The sequence below is a fragment of the Drosophila hydei genome, unplaced genomic scaffold (genome assembly GCF_003285905.1).
Source record: "Drosophila hydei strain 15085-1641.00,03,60 unplaced genomic scaffold, DhydRS2 tig00000172-arrow-pilon, whole genome shotgun sequence".
Taxonomy (NCBI): Eukaryota; Metazoa; Arthropoda; class Insecta; order Diptera; family Drosophilidae; genus Drosophila; species Drosophila hydei.
The window spans coordinates 1,629,174-1,645,771 of NW_022045682.1; the positions used below are offsets into that span (position 1 = coordinate 1,629,174).

The window sequence follows — 16,598 nt, forward strand, 5'->3', positions numbered from 1 at the left end:
CAGAACTTCTACTTTTTGTGTATTTAATTAATTAGCTACTATAATATAAGGATAATAATAATTGTTAGTTTAAACTTTAACGTTTTTTTTTGTTTTTATTTTTTTTTTGCTATTTTAAGTTGGTTAAGCTGCTTGTTAGTGGTAAATAGAGTATTCTATTTTAAAGGCGGTGTTTTAAAATAAAAATAATATTGTGGCTAAATAAATTTTTCTTTCATTTTAATTTATTTATTTTTTATTAAATTAAATAATGCACAAATTATAGACTATTGCTGCAACAAAAAAACTTGGTTTTTTTTATGTAAATATTTTGATTGCAAACAGAAAATAGTTAAATTTACTACAATTTTTCAAAATGTTCCGTCTTTAAGACGCCACTGCCATGGCGGATAGAAATCGCACAACAGTTGCTTGCCAAATATTTCTCTTCTTTTATATAAATATAGTATAATGAATTTACATATATTTTGTTTAAACATTTCTGCTTTTGGCTTTAGCTGCCACTTAAACAAACGTTATCTGGTTGTTAGTTTTACGTACAGTTTTCTGGAAATACTTTCCCATTTTGTTTTCTTGTTTTTTGAAAAATACTTTTTATAGTCAGGCCAATTAATACATGCTTGCCAATTACATATATATATATATATATAAATATATATGTTAAACTTTTTTTGATCATTTCAAAACATTTTTTCTCTCTTTCGCTTTTTGCGCACAGCGTTGATAACAAAAATCAAAATTCAAATACAATCAACGCGAAAAAGTTAACAAAACGCAACTTAAATCGAAACAAATACATTTGTTGATCTTTTTTTGTATATATAGAAAAATACAATTATTTAGTTTATGTTTTTCAATTTCATAAAGTTGTTAATTAAATTAATTGGACGTTTAAGTAACTAACCGTTAATAACTGTTTTGTTTTCTTTACTTGTTTTTTTTTTTTTTTGTCTAACTAAACGCTCAATAAATACAAATAGAAACAGATACAAATTGAATATAGTTATATATCATTAAATATAGGATAGAACAAATAGCTATAGCATCCTTCACAAATACATTTAAAGTATTCCATGGGTGTGTCTGGGCGTGTGTGAATGATTCGTCTGCTACTCCCAACGAATTTACAACTTAAGCAAAGTATAAACCAAGGCCAAAAGCTTACGCTGCACGCTGATCTTATGTTAGAATGGATTCGCATTGCTGCTCGCCGGATTTCTGCTGGATGGACGTGTGTTGAATGAGGATTTGCCGCTGGTGCCGCGCTGCGGCGGCATTGGACGACGCACATGTCGCATCTCACTGTTGGCAAATGGAGAGAAGACAATGATTAATTAAGAGCTTGAGAAGACATTTTGGGAAATGTATTAGTTTGGCAGCAGGGTTTTATACCAATAATTAGTAACTACAATATATTATTATTATTTGGTAGATTATTTAAAAGTTTCTTTCAATTCTTGCTTTGGTTTAGGCTTTCGTTATCCAGAAGCAGCAGCAGCAGCAGCAGCAACAGCATTTCGCGCATGCAAACATTCTTTTGCTCCAATGCTTACCAAATGAAGGATATTTATTTGTATAAGGGTTTCATAACTAGAGACATTTGCTTATTTGAATTTTTGGCAAAGGTTTTTCTGCTCTTGTGCTTCTTGTTTAGCGACCCAAATGCACCCACCGATCCATTTCCATTTCCTCCAAACGCTGTGTAAGCGCCAGCTTTTGTTGCACCGCCAAGCGCAATAGCTGATTGAGCGTTTTCTTCTCCTCCTCTGCAGCTTCCAGCTGACGATTCAAGTCATCGACCTGAGTTACATACTCCTCGCAGCGTGCAGCGAACATGGCGCGCAGGCCTAAATGAAGAGAGAGAACATGCATTACTTCTATAATCTTGCTATGCTGGCTACACTTGTCTTACTGGAGAAGGTGGCTGCATCTTCCTTGAGCAGTCGCAGCTCATTGCGCAGCTTGGACATCGTATCGCTGACAATGATCTTCTCGTTCTCATATTTGGATTTGAGATTTGTGAGCGCCACCTCAGCGGTCTGTTTATTGGACTTGAGCACGTTGCGTAATGTTATGATTTGCTCACGCTTCACAGACAACAAGCTCTTCAGCTTCACAATTTGCTCCTGTAGCTCTTCCACCTCTTCGGAGTTGCTCTTATCCGAAGCTGTAAAAAGAGAGGAATTGTGTTTTAGCGAGGTCTTTCCCTGATGTGAATTGGGTTTGCTTACATTCTCCGCTCTCGGAGCGCACTTTGTGCTTGTTTAGATCAATGGTGTGCTCAACGGCGGTCTTCAGATGCTTAATCTGATCGCTGACAGTGTCCACATACTTCTTAATCTCCACTGAATCGGCAAGACCCTGCAGATCTTCAACAATTTGCGGGCGTGCTGTGAAGACGTCCGATTTGAATTGCGACTGGATGGCAGTCAAAGAATCGTTCTCGAAGCTGCAAGGAATGAAAAGTTAATATAAAAACGTTTGAGTTAAATATAAAACATTTCTATTTACCTCATGTCATCGGTCTTGTGATCCAGCAGCACACGTGACGGCGTCTCTCCATTCACGGTGCAGACCAGATGATAAAGCTGAGCCAAATCATCGCTGAGTGCGACCAAAGTGCTGCGAGCCGAACCCAAGCTCTGTCCAGCATTCTGCGAGATGTGCGTCAGAGTCTGCACATCGCTCTGCAGATCCAGCGACTTTTGCTCGGTGGATAGCAGTTTGTTCTTCAGATTGGTCACCTCGTTGCGCAACGTGGTGGTGGCATCTGTGTAATTCAGACCCTTCTGCAGCTCAGCTATATCAGTCTTGAGGCCGTCTATTTCCTTGGCCGAGAGCGTAAACCAATTGGCATATTGAGAGATTAAGGTACGCAGCTGCTGCTGCAGCTGCTCCTCATCCTCCTTTGTCTGTCTGATCTGATCCTTGACATCGATTTGTTTCTTTAGCTGCACCAGCGCATCCACATGGGCGGCCAGCAATGCGAGGCGTGACATAAAGTTTTGCAACTCATTTTGCGATTTGTCCAGACTGCTCTGCGCCTCACGCAAATTCGTCGTCAGATGCGTTTTCTCATTCTCCATGCTCTCCAGCTGTTTCTCCAGTTTCTTTAGCTCGTTAAGATGAATCTCGGAGAAGAGATCACATTTAGTGCCATCGGGCGATTTGAGTTCTGTGCTCAAGTCCGCCTCGAGACGTTTGAGCGCCAGATTCTCCTCCTCGCCATCGGAATTATTGCTGGCATTGTCCTCCATATTGCTGCGTATGCTATAAGCCAAATTGCTAATGTGAAACATGGACTCGCGATTCAGATGACCATCCAGCTCTTTTTTCAGCGCATATTTGGCCTCGCGCTCGCCCTGAGAGAAAGTTTGAAATAGTTAATCAAGGGAAACTTAAGATTTGTATAGGTAATTTAACTACACACCTGCAGGGCTTCGAGCGCTTCCTCCATTTGCTTCTCGGCAATCTTTTTGAGATTCGCCAGCTCATCGACCTGCTGATTGAGCAGCTCCACCTCCTCGGTTAAGCGACGTATCTCATGTTTGGCTCCCTCGAATTCCACCTTAAGGGCAACGTATAACAACTGTTAATCAAAGCTAAGAGGATTTTCAATTAAGTCACTCACCTGCGAGCTTCTTAAGCTGGACACCTGCTTCTGCAACGATATGTTCTCCTCCTCCAGTTCTGAGTATTCGCTGAGCATGCGCGTCTCACGAAATTTCAAATCCTTCAGTTCAGATTTGAGTCTCAATCGTTCCGCCTCATTGTCGCTTTTATCGCGTCCAATGTCCGAGTTCTCCTGCAGCATGCGATCTCGCTCGTTGCGCACACGTTCCAGCTCATGACGCAGCTGCTTGCTCTCATTCTCCAGATCGAGTATTTGCAAATTGAGCGAAGTTTCACGAGCGGCTGACTCATTGAGCAGCGTCTCCTCCTGCTCGATGCCGGTCTTGTTTGTGACCTTCTGTGACGTTTGGAATTTTGTGAGCGCCTGTAAAGAGTGTGGGAGAAGGGAAATTTCAGTTTAGCAAGGGAAAGCAATAAAAATTCCATTGGATGACGGCAGAAATACCAAGTAATGCAAAATTAAAGTTGAGCCTAATAACTCTTAAATTATATAGTAAACAAGTTAGATAAAAGAAGACAAACTGAACTCTCCGCAGTAAGTTTAAAGCTTTCAACCAAATAATCGATAATAGCGAAACGTGATGAGTTATCGATATACAGAAATATACATTTAAAATGTCAAGGCTCTAGCTTTTGTGGCTTACGAGATGGGTGCGTTCATACGGATGAGTAGACGAACATGGCTAGATCGTTTAAGCTCGTCGTCCTCATCAAGAATATATATATACTGGATAGGTTCTACCACGCCTAATTTGACCTGTTACATACATTTTCAAAAGATCACTCTAAGCAAAATTCCCCCCATTTTCAGTTGCTTCAATACACAAATACAATCTGGATGATTGTATTAGTATATTATATATAAATTTATGGTCATCTAATTTCTATTTTTAAGCCAATATTTATGAGCCTTGGCTTAAAGCTTCTATTATATATTAGTATTTGTGTGAAATTGTAGTACAAATAATTTCCTATACAAATTTCAACTTCAACTTCAAGTTTATCTTTAGAAGATCCCCATCAGCTCCTTTATTGTATATCATATTTTATCTTTTCATAATAGATATAAAATAGTTTTTATAGTCAAAAACAAAATCTTATTCAAACACAGAAAGATTTTACGTCCTTCTACTTTTTTAAGCCGTCTTAGATCTTGGTTTGGAATCGCTTGATTGTAAATTTGATAACAAATCGTTTGGTATTCTATATATGAGTATATCAATAGAAATGTATTAATCAAAGTGGTGGACTTATAGCCATTGTGTTTCCACCTGCCATTACCCATTTGATTTTTGCCTGATTTCCTCTCCCTCTCTCCCAGGCTATTTCTGCTTCTTTCACTCTAGCCAACTCGCTCTTGTATCAGGGGTATTGCAATCATAAAAGTTGCCAGCCTCCCATTTTTATTGCAGTCATTTGCATGTGTAAGTTGTGTAGGTGAGAGCGGGGCTGGGGGCGTCAGTCACTGGGGAGCTGTGCTTGTGCGTTGCTCTGCTGCTGACGAAACGCCCCTCGTTTCACTTTGTTACATTTTTCATTAAATGGCGCAGATATTTTCCATCCTTTTCTTTTTTCTTTTTTTTTGGCATTTTTCCTTTATTACAGATCTCCCAGTGGAGGAGTAGATGGAGCAAGTGCATCTCAGAGTTGGATTTGCTCTTGCTCGCATTTATTGGATTTTTTTCATCGTCGTCATGTATTGTTGCTGTTGTTGTTGCTTAATTGCGCCGGACAGTGTTGGGAAACGCGTAACAGGCGCACGTGCTCGTTAAGCTTAATAGGCGCAGGACACGCCCAGGACGTGGCAAAAAGGTAAATATATTTGGATACACTTGAAGGAATTTAGTTGTGCGAAGTCTGCATTAATATTTATATGATTGAGGCTGATTGAGGAAGAACCCTCCGAAAATTTGGTGTCAAATATTTGCTGATGGATGTTATCTATATATTTACCGTTAATTTTATGCTCTATACTATATATATATATAAATATATATCCATTATATATAGAGACAATATAAGTATGCATCTTTGATTTTCTCTTTCTAACACTTGCCCCTTTTTGTTTTCAGTGTACACACACTAAACGTATATTAAAGCATGCGCCAGCCAAGCCCTGGCCCAGTGCCTGTGCAGTCATAAAAGTCCGCCTGATTGAAGGCATGCGACGTGCCCATATATGCCCAGGCGCAGCGAGTGGGTGGGTGGGTTGGTTGGCTTGGGTGTTGGCGGGGGCGTGGCTAAGCTGTAATCGTGTTTTGTGGACTTTAATTGAAATCTCGCCGGGACAGTCGTTAGCTGGGCACATTTGAAGTACGTGCACAACGCACACGGGCCGGTAACTGAAGAGCTGACCACGAGATTTGGTGGATTACAGTTGGAAGAGATTCTTGAAATGCTGCTGCAATTAGTAAGCTTTTTCGTAACAAAAGAACACAAGCAAAACAACAGCAGCCTAAAGCTGTGAAAGGAAATAGCCCACAACTGTAAACCCTTTTGGCCACTTCGCCAGTCTCCTCCGGCTGCCTGAGCTCGCTTTGTAATTATTGTCAATGGCTGTGGGCGACGTCAACGCCTTTATTTCATTTAGTTTATATTCTTCATTTTTCTCTTTTCGTTTTCTTCGGTTATATTTGTATTTTCTTTTTCAATTTGAGCTGGCGGCAAGTGCATTTCGTTAATTAGTGTGGCTGGCTGTGGAAGCAAACAAAAGGCCATGCCGAGTGGCAGTTAAGCTCGAAATTTGAGAACTCAAAAGATGACGCCAAACAGTGGCGCCACCTAGCCGTATATATACTGTACTTGAAATGTTTATATATATATATATATATATATATATATATATATATATACATATATATATTACTCAAATAAGAAAAGCGTCGACACGTTTCAAATGTAATTGGAGCAGCTGCTCTATGCTTACATAACTCTTTAGTCTCAAAGGGCTAGTTCGTAAAGGATCAAGTAGCGCCATCTATAGTTCGCTTTAGTTAAGCTCTATATAAGCTAGAGCTCAAAACTATTTATAGCTAATTTATGTTTAATCTGAAGTTGACTCATCTATCTCTATCAAATCACGTACTAATCTATATAAAAATTAAGAAATTATTATTTAATATTTCTTCCTATAGACCCAATCTCAGCCTTGTAACTATTTGATTTCAATTCTTTCTTCTTCTAAATGATTTCAATTTAGCTTGTGTAGTAGGTTTAAGAGATTTTTACGTTACGTGTTACGCTTACGACTTTAGTATAGATGGAACAACATCGATTTACCAAAAGTTAGTTAGATCAACCGAGTTAAAAATTGTTCAGTTCTGGACTTTCGAACTTTATCAGCTTTATATGTATATAACTGAGTCTTAGAGTTAAACAATAGTGCGTACTTCCGGATTTATAATTAGAAATACGTTTTTGTATAGTGACATAATCTAAAGATCAAATTTACTAAACTCAAGTCCAAGTTCAGTTCAGTAAATGCATTAAAATTGGATAACTTCTTGGCTTTAGGCTTATGAAAACAAACTTTGAAGTGTGAATAACATTGACTCAGCTATAAAATCCGTATCTGTAAAATGTATAAACACAAAGCGCCTAAAGAGCTTTTTTTAATATTGCATTTAGGTATAAGTTCCATTAAAAATATCTCTGTTTTTTTCTAAATGGATCGTTTTCTCGCTCGCTCTCTCTCTTTACTTTTATCACTCACTGTCGTACTATCTCCAACCGTACTATCTCCATCTCGTACTATCTCCATCTCTATCTCTCCCTCTATCTGCCACTCTCTCAATCATTCTCCTTCTGTCACTCTATTCTTCTAGTGCCTTCTACATAAATTCCTCCTCAAATTCATAATCACTAGCGCCATCTATGCACTGGCAGCGTCAACAGCTAGCCGCAAAAACCGCATTAAATGACACCCTGACATGAACTTTATGCAAATTAGAAAAGATTTTTAATTAAGTCGAGCAAATATTAACACAGGCGAGGCAGGAAGAGAGGACTAGATGTGGCTATAGAGGTGTGTCCTGTGCAACGTTTAACCAACTCTCTGACTCACTGCCCCCAGCCACCACCTGGTCGATTGCAACGCACAGGCATTGTCTGTTTGCGGTTTGGATTTGTGTGTGTATGTGTGTGTGTGGCAGCACCTAAATGGCCCAAAATGAAGTTTCGACCAGGTCCGCATTGATGTGGCAACAGCTGCCGACTGCCGGCTGCCGGCTGCCGTCTGCCCGTTGCACTGCTTCACAATTGCCTGGCTACTAAAAATAGAGAGCAGATTGCCCACATTATGACAACGGGCAGCAGCGTTGGCAAACGAGCGAGCTGTAACAATTTCCTACCACAGCCGGCGTGGGCGGTGGTCGTTGGACCTCCCCGCTTCGTCCCCCACATCACCTGTGCTGATAAAGTATGCCATGAATGACTGAGCAGTTTGTTTGGGGCATAGGCAAAGCGACAATGACGGCCGCAGCAGCAACACCAACGAATGAGTGAAGCTAGTTAGAGACCTGTGCTCGACTAGCAGATGCCCTGTAAACACACATATATATATATATATATATATATATATATATATATATGCATTTATAAAGATAAAGTCAGAGCGATCTCGATGTCGAGGTAACACTCAGTATCCCTTTAAATATGTGGCTTATGAAAAATATCTAACGATAAATATTGGTTTTCTGTAAAAGTCTACCCTGTAAACAAATTGTGTGGTAGTAATAGTTATTTGTATCTGTTTACAATGATCGATTTTTTATCGCTTTGTTAACTTCCTCTAGAAAATAATGAAATCTACATAAAGATATATTTGCAGCTAGAAGCGATTCTACATATCACACATATATCCATATATCCTTGTCTGTTTATCACTGCATTCAACCCCTTATATATAGTCAAATTACAGGGTATTGTGGCTCATCACCCTAACATGGAAATAACAATCAGTGGCAATGCAAACAAACAAGAACAACTGCTGCTACTGCTCTTGATGCTCCGCTGTAGGCTGTCGTGTAATTTCTTAACCCGCACACACACACACGCGCACACACACGCGCACGCACACACACAAACTGAGATTACAAACACCATAAGCTGGGGGATGCGGACGCACTTGTGGCCTCCATGTCAATGCACGCGTTTGACACTCTCTGAATTTGAAATGTCGCCAAAATGAAAATAAGCAAAGCGAAGCGAGTGAAGCAAAAGCTGAAAAAGAAGAGGCACAAAACTGTATAATATTCAGCATGGAAACTATGCGCGAACACAAAAGCAATGCAAATTACGCTCTCAACTAAATGGAAACTAGCAAAGGAACTAAAAAAAGAAATAGAATGAGAAACTAGCTAAGTCAAGTCGAAAGCTTAAATGCTCTTTAGAAATAGCCATGAAAATCAAGTGAAAAATATGAATATACGAAGTATAGCTAGAATAGAAATAAGAACTTAAAATAGGCTTACTTTTTAGCAAAGAATATAAACTAATTAAAATCGATATTTATCGAATGAAGTTGCATCAAGAGATATTTATAATAGTAACCGATATATACTGAATTCATCATTTTGAAGCATAAAAAGCATAAGTCGATAGTTATCGATTATAAATATTACAAAAAAAATAGATATTAATCGATTATATCATTTGAATATTTTTATTCGATTCCATTTATAAAAAGATGGCATATAAATCGATAAATATCTATTACAATATGTGCTAAACACACCAATACGATTTCGATACCATCAATCGATAATTATCGATTACATTTAAACGGCAAATAGTTATGAATTTCAAGTCACAAATATTCTTTAAGTCTTAAAAAACTATTATAATCGATAAGTATAGACTCAAACTATCAATCGATGGGTAACTGTGGAATATATTCAGTATTGCTTAATATTATAATAATAATTATAATGCTAATTCAAATTGCAATTCTTAAAAAAAAACCGCTCTTAGTTAACATTTGTACTAAAAAATCGTTTATCGATATTTATCGCTTAAAATTCCTATGCATAACAATCTGTTAAAGCTCTGCGATAGCTGTAATACCCGCTTTTTGGCATAAGGACATGTGAATATACTTAAATTGTGCTCTTAACTAAATGGATATGCGAATTGTAAGAATGCAGCGGGATGCATATGCAAATCCTTTTCAGCTGCGGGACAATAAATGCTGCTGACGCGCGCACCGAATGCAAGGATAATGCTGCCTCGCTGCATGCTGGTTGCCTCATCATCATTACCATCATCATCGTCGTCATCATCATCAAAGTGCAAAAGCAGTAAAAATCATTTGTACTTAACAGCCAATCAGCTGAGGTCGTAATCATGTGTCCGATTCGACCATTTGCATATAACTGGGGCAAAATGTGTCTGTTTGTGCGGATGCTGCGACTGTTTGTGGCACCCAAATTGGCAGCACTCCAAAAGAGATGCTCGAGATTTCGCAAGAGGAGCAGGAACCGCCGCTGTGTTAGGGTCATAAAATGTGTCTATGAGCCGAGACGGAAGCCAATCAGTTACCAAATAAGTTGGGTGCAAATAAATTGCATTGCCATTGTGGACAAGGCTGGTCCATGGAAAAAAACCTTTAGGAGTGACTCTGCACGACCGACACATACCCTGTAAACAGCTGCTGCTTAGGATTTCGTTTATATTGAATTAAATACTATAACTTCTGTTCTAAACTCTTACAGTCTTGAAGATATGCTTGAGAAGTACATCGATTCTTATCGATTTTTAATAAATAAAAATTAGTATCGATACAACAGTTTGATTTCTTGTATAGGAAAACTTATATTCACTAATTGAGCTATGATCATCTTTCATATACATTCCAACTACAAAGTTTGATTACCGATATTTATCGATTTGTGTTAAATTCAAGATACCGACATGCCTATATTACTTTGCTATGCTTTGAATATCTGTGTACTACCGATATATACTATTCTTAGCTGTAACTGTCATACCTGCGCATTCTAATTTTTTAATTCAAAATCGATATTTATCGATATTTGGTTAGATGTAAGATATTATGGACTATGATGCAGGACTGTCTATGTCTCAGATTTACAGTACTAAAATCTTCTATATATACAAACATATTATTATATATATTGGAGACCGATAGCTATCGATAACTTGGTTCTGTCTGTAACTTGTGTCTACCCTCATTGGACGCATTTGCAAGTGGTATAGAGTACAAAACTGTTGCAACTGTTTGTCGCGTTGCCGCAGTCTCTCCAACTGCGAGTTGCTATGAGATTTCCTAGTCAGTCCCAACTCTCCAACCCCTGCCCTCTCTTTCTCTCTCTCTGGCTCCACTTGACAGCTGCTTTTACATTTTCATTGCAGACACCGCCAAATGGTTTGGGAACAACATTTTTCCTGCTCATTTCCCTTGCAGCACTAGCAGCTCTAGCACCAGCAGCAGCAACAAATGACAACTGCGACTGCAGCCAACTCGGAAACATGTTTTGTCATTGCTGCAGCAGTTAACCCTTGCTCGCCTACCCTTAACCCCACGCTTGGCCCCTGCAATTGTCTGTTGTCCTTGTTGTTGCCGGATTTGATTGCCGTAGAATTGCAATTTGCGCCAACAGAACAGAGCATCAGCGTCAAATCATTATAATTTCTTCGTCGGGATTTTATTTTTTATTCTGCTGCCGCGACGTCCTGCCCCAACTCGGCTGCGTCCTGCGCGCTTTTGATGTTTTTTTAGTGCTTGGCGAGGCTTTAGCCTAACGACTTTTGGCTGCGGTTTTTTGTCAGCTGAATATTTGCGGAAATTTAGGCTTAGATTTTACTAAATCAGTTAGGATAATTAAGCTCAGCCTTTAGGCTTCTACTACGAAAGGTGGATTGCAGAAAATACCGACTTGGCAGAGGCTCTCGGGGCGGTCTAGGTAGAGAATATTATGTAATTTTTAGGCTTTTTGATTATAGCTGTGCATATCTCTGATCTTGTCTTGAATGAAATTATTTCTTACTTATATACACAATTTTTCATTTATTTTTCTGACATCTTTTTGACTTCAACTTTTTATATAAATATATATATTTCAAGTAGTATCAAAACATCAAGTTTCATATGTTCTTGAACTGATGTCAATTTTCATTTTTATAATATAGAGATATATTTCGATCATTTTTGTGTTTCTTTGAACATTATCTCTACCAATCTATATATTTTACTAATTGCCTTTTTATATAATTTTTCTTTTAAATTTGTTAATTTCTTCATGTTTCCTCAATTTAACCTGTTCATATTTTTCTAATATTTAGTAACTTTTTATAAAGCTTAAGAATTTGTTTTTCCACTGTAAGCTACCTTTACAAACACCTGCAAATATTCCCCACAGAAATTTGTCATCAGTTTTCCATTCACTTTATGTGCTCTACTTAAAAATTCTTCAATTTGCATAGTTCGTAGTTCGCCCTCTTGCATGCTCTCTATCTCTTGCTCTATCTATCTACCAGTTGCCGTGTAAATAATGGCATTAATTATTAAAGTTGGTATTAAAAACTTTTTGGCCTTTGTCAAGTTAACAACTCACACAGACCGCAAAAACTATGCGAACGACGATGAGGTCCCTGGGCGAAATGTCCTTGGCTGCCATCAGGCGAGGCATAAAATATGGTCAAACAACACACAGACAGACAGACAGACAGACACACACACACACACACACACACACACACACACACACACACACACACCCACACACACACACACACACACACACACACACACACACACACACACACACACACACACACACAAGCACGCACACAGTGACTCAAAGTTGGCTTCGGTTTTATGGCTGTTGTTTTGGCCGCCTCTTAATTGCCGCAGTTACACAAACGTCCAAACAACATGTGTAACGTGCCACGCCTCGTTACGGCCCTCCCACACACACACACTCACCCATCTAACAAAGTCAACTACATAAATTCTTAACTTCACTTTGCCGCAGAGCTTAACATTCCGGCTAAATATTTGCATACAACTGCAGTTGAATTTTAGCCAATTTTCAAATTTTCCAATTTTCCAAATTTTCCCTTTACCTCATTTAATCGCGCAATCAAAATGCCTGCACATTAAGCCTAGTCGGCGAGAAAATTATCGCCGCCAGCTCTATATGCTAGGTATATGAGCAAATATTCTATTAATTTTGGCCCAGCTAATTTGGATGCAGCCATTTGGCTGCTGCTGCTGCTCAACTCTCAAAACTCTGTCTCTGTTCAGAGCGACTCTGATTTATGTTCATTTAGAGGGTAAGCTCGCCCACGGGCTGATATCTTGATTACAAGTGGGAAATATGTCGCCCAACCAGACCCACGCCCCCTTCTTCAGCTCTCCACGAGGCGGAGACCAAATGCCCGCAGCGTTGTCGTCGACGTTGCAAATAATTTTCTCTTTCCTTTTTTTTTAATTTTAAGCATGCATTAATGCGCGTGTAAATGAGTGTGTGGGTGTGGGCGTGTTTTGCTCGCAGCAGCTCTCGTTAAAAGTTCAGTTGAGTTCAAAGCTAACAAGCTGGAAACTATCAAGCAAACGGCCTACTGGGCGCCACCTGTCGTACAATTAATCAAACTGTGCAGGTGATACGAAAATGGAATGTGGAATTGAGTTTGGAAAACTAGAGAAGCGTGTGATTGAAAAATATAATTAATTGAGTTGTAAAATATATGGGAAATTATTCCATAATAAATCAAATTAGAAGAAGTTTAAGATACTTTTTGAAAAAATATAAAAACAGGATATTTATATTTATTTATAACATCTCTCATCTCTGTAGGTTTCTTTTTCAGATTTCAAATTTATACCAATTCTCTTTCACATCTGCTTTCTACTTTAATCAACTCTGGCGACTTCTGCTGGCATCTGTGTAGCTTCTTCTCTATAAGAAGAAGCTAAAAACGAATAGATCTTACAGATTTGCTTAAGCTTAAGAAAAGGATGTATAGAATGGACAATATGGAGATGGATAGATGGAAATCAAAGATCATAAAATCGTTGCTTATTTTCATATAAAATTGGAAGGCAATATATTTTATATATATTTATATATGTATATTTTAATTAATTTCGCTTAGTCAGTCTGATTACTGCATAAATCCAATATATAATATAATATATTAATATATAATACATAATAGTAATAATAATAATATATAATATTCACTCTTGTGATTTTTATAGATCCACTTCGAAATAGTTCCGCTGTGAAAAACATTGTTAACTTGAAATACGACCAATCGATTCATTGTTTTGGCAACGAATCGCGTAATTAACGCCAGGGGCAACAACTAAGAGCGAATAAAGCCAACATAAATAAAAGGTGCAAAACAAAATGATAATGAGTCGACAGGTAAAAGTTATTTATAGAAACGACGAAGCCCTTTGGGCGAAGGACAAACTTTTTTGTTGTTATTGCTGGGCTTTTCCGCAAAGCACGTTCGAAAAATTCCAACGGAAATGCCAAAAACAATTGCCGTGGCTAATTGCCAGTCTGACAGTTAGCGAACGAACACAGGTGTAAAATGGAATGAGAAAAAACATATCTACATTCATATAAACCAAGTCAGACAACAACAAAACCAACTGAACTAAATGGCGATAATAAAGCGCATGCCAAATTGACCACGATCAAGCGTTCAGAGCGAGAGAGTGAGAGGCGGGAGAGCAACAGAGTTGGATAATAAAGAGTGTAGACAGTTGTTGCGTGGAGAGCTGCTGAGCGTAGGCGTTCACTGAGGCGGCGCCAAGTACCGCAAGCCCAGTTTGTAGAACGAAAGAAAATCTACATGTGACCAGCTTAAACGATTTGTGATTATCAGAGCTGGACAAACAAAGGCGCCAAGAGAGAGAATACGAATTGGAGAGTACGAGAACGGGAGAGCAAGGGAGTGTGCTTATAGCATATAAAGTGCAGATTCGATATGGCGAATGGTCTAGCCGATACAATCACCACTATTTGTTAGTGATGAAAATCAAATATTTATAATTAACATATATAGTAAATATTTGCAGGGAAAATCTAATTGGACAAAGCTATACGGAATATATAACATAGTAGGACGATAATATAAAAGAATATTTTAAAAATATAAATATAGAATATTTATACACACATAGTATAACTGTATTCATTCGTAACAAATTTAAAAGAAAAGTTTTGGTATATGCTCAAAAGACCACCATAGCTGAGCTTTCACTGTAGTTGCCTTGTCTTATTTGCATAACAATAAAATCAAATTCTTTTTTATTTTATATCTGTTGGTTCTCTTATAGAAAACATGTGCTTAAAGAACATTCCCTTAATGTTTGCTAATCTAAGCGTACGCTTTAGCGAGTTCTAACTGTTTTCTGCCAACAAGGCAAATTGCAAACCAATTGCAAAACTTTTGGTCTAGCAGAGAATAAGTCTATGTGTGTAGGCTATGCAGTCATATGTTTGTGAGTGTATGCGTAGGCTAGTCAAGCGTGTGTATGCGTGTGTTTGAGTGTGTAGTTGATAGCGGCAATTTAATCCACTGTGCACACACACACACATACAAACACAGACACAGCTGTTCAACTGTTTCTTTTGTGCTTACCTCCTGCGTAATGTCCAGTTCATGGCGTGTGTTATCGTAGAGGGTTTCCAGCTCCTCGCACTTTTGCTCCAGTGCCGACTTCTCCTCCAGCAGCGAGAGGCCATATTGTGCGGATTGAGCGCTGGCGCTGGACACCTGATCGAGTTCGCGTGTCAGTCGCTCCACTTCCATGCGCAACTGTTCCACAACTGGTTGGGCGCCATTGTTGGCGCTGGGGCTGGACATGATGAGTGGGCGGAGGTGGTAAGGGGGACGAAAAAGGGAGTGGGAATGTGTCTGTTTGTGTGCGTGTGTAGTTTAAGGACGGTACCACGGTCTATATACAGGCGTGGCAAATGCAGCTGCTCCTGTTGCTTGGGCGGAATCGTCGTCAAATTGTTTTTGTTATTTTTTTTGGAGGGAAATCAATAAAAAAATGTTTTTATTGTTTTTGTTGCTGTTTTTTTTTTTGAGTGCTTTGGCCGCTGTTGCTGTCCAACTCACACCTACACGCAAGCTGCTGTGTGTGTGCGTGCGTGCGTGTGTGTTTGGCTCGTTTCACCTTTTCTCTTTTGTGCTGTTATTCACACTGGCACATTTGCAGCTGAGCGGTGGAATGAAAATTGGAATTTTTTCTTTTTTATTTTATTTTTCTCTTCTGCTTTGCCAAAAATTTATTCACCGTCACTTGTCGCACTTTTGGCTACCTTCAAGAGGATCTATCATACGGCAAACAGTGGGAGGACAGAGTGGGTTTAACAGAGAAAGAGAGAGCGAGAACAGGAAGTTTCAATTCACAGAACGGTCGACGTCGCTGCTGCCGTCGTCGTCGTCGTCGACATGACATCACACGATTTCCACTTTCATTTTATTAATTGTTGCTGTCCAGACTAGCCGTAGTAGTCAAAAAAACTTTGTTTTGTTGTTTTAGTACGTATTTTCGTTGCACTTGAGACGGAATTTATTTGGAGCAATTTGGTGAAATTGCTAATTAAAGAAGTTAAAATCGACAAGTTCTTCGAATGCAAAAACAAAAACTCCGCAATCACGGTCCGTGCGTGCCTATCTTCTTCTTTGCACACACACACTGTTTGTGACGGAATGCGAATTAGTGATGTCAATAAGATGTTGGTGCGGCGAGCAATGGCAGCCGTTGCGATAGTTACAGATATATTTTGAATACATAATAAAAGTAAACAGATATGTGATTATTTAAATTGCCAAACACATGATTTAGCAACATAATATTATGTTTATTAGCATAAAAATGTGTAAAACAAGGGACAAACCATCTTATCGATATATCGCTTAGATTTGATTACGATAATTTTCACACTGGCGATAACTTTCACACAACTATTCATAAG

At 38.6% G+C, this 16,598-nt stretch overlaps 1 protein-coding gene across 1 annotated transcript; it reads right to left on the reverse strand.

Moving 5' to 3' along the window:
- Window positions 1-969: 969 nt before the first annotated feature.
- Window positions 970-16,343, reverse strand: LOC111601889 (protein bicaudal D). The gene is made up of 8 exons (XM_023318731.2): window positions 15,253-16,343; window positions 3,632-3,997; window positions 3,431-3,568; window positions 2,512-3,362; window positions 2,232-2,449; window positions 1,913-2,167; window positions 1,673-1,847; window positions 970-1,302 (listed from the first exon to the last, which is right to left on the reverse strand). The coding sequence occupies exons 1-8, from the start codon at window positions 15,475-15,477 to the stop codon at window positions 1,185-1,187; spliced, it is 2,346 nt and encodes a 781-aa protein (XP_023174499.2). The 5' UTR covers window positions 15,478-16,343; the 3' UTR covers window positions 970-1,184.
- Window positions 16,344-16,598: the final 255 nt, after the last annotated feature.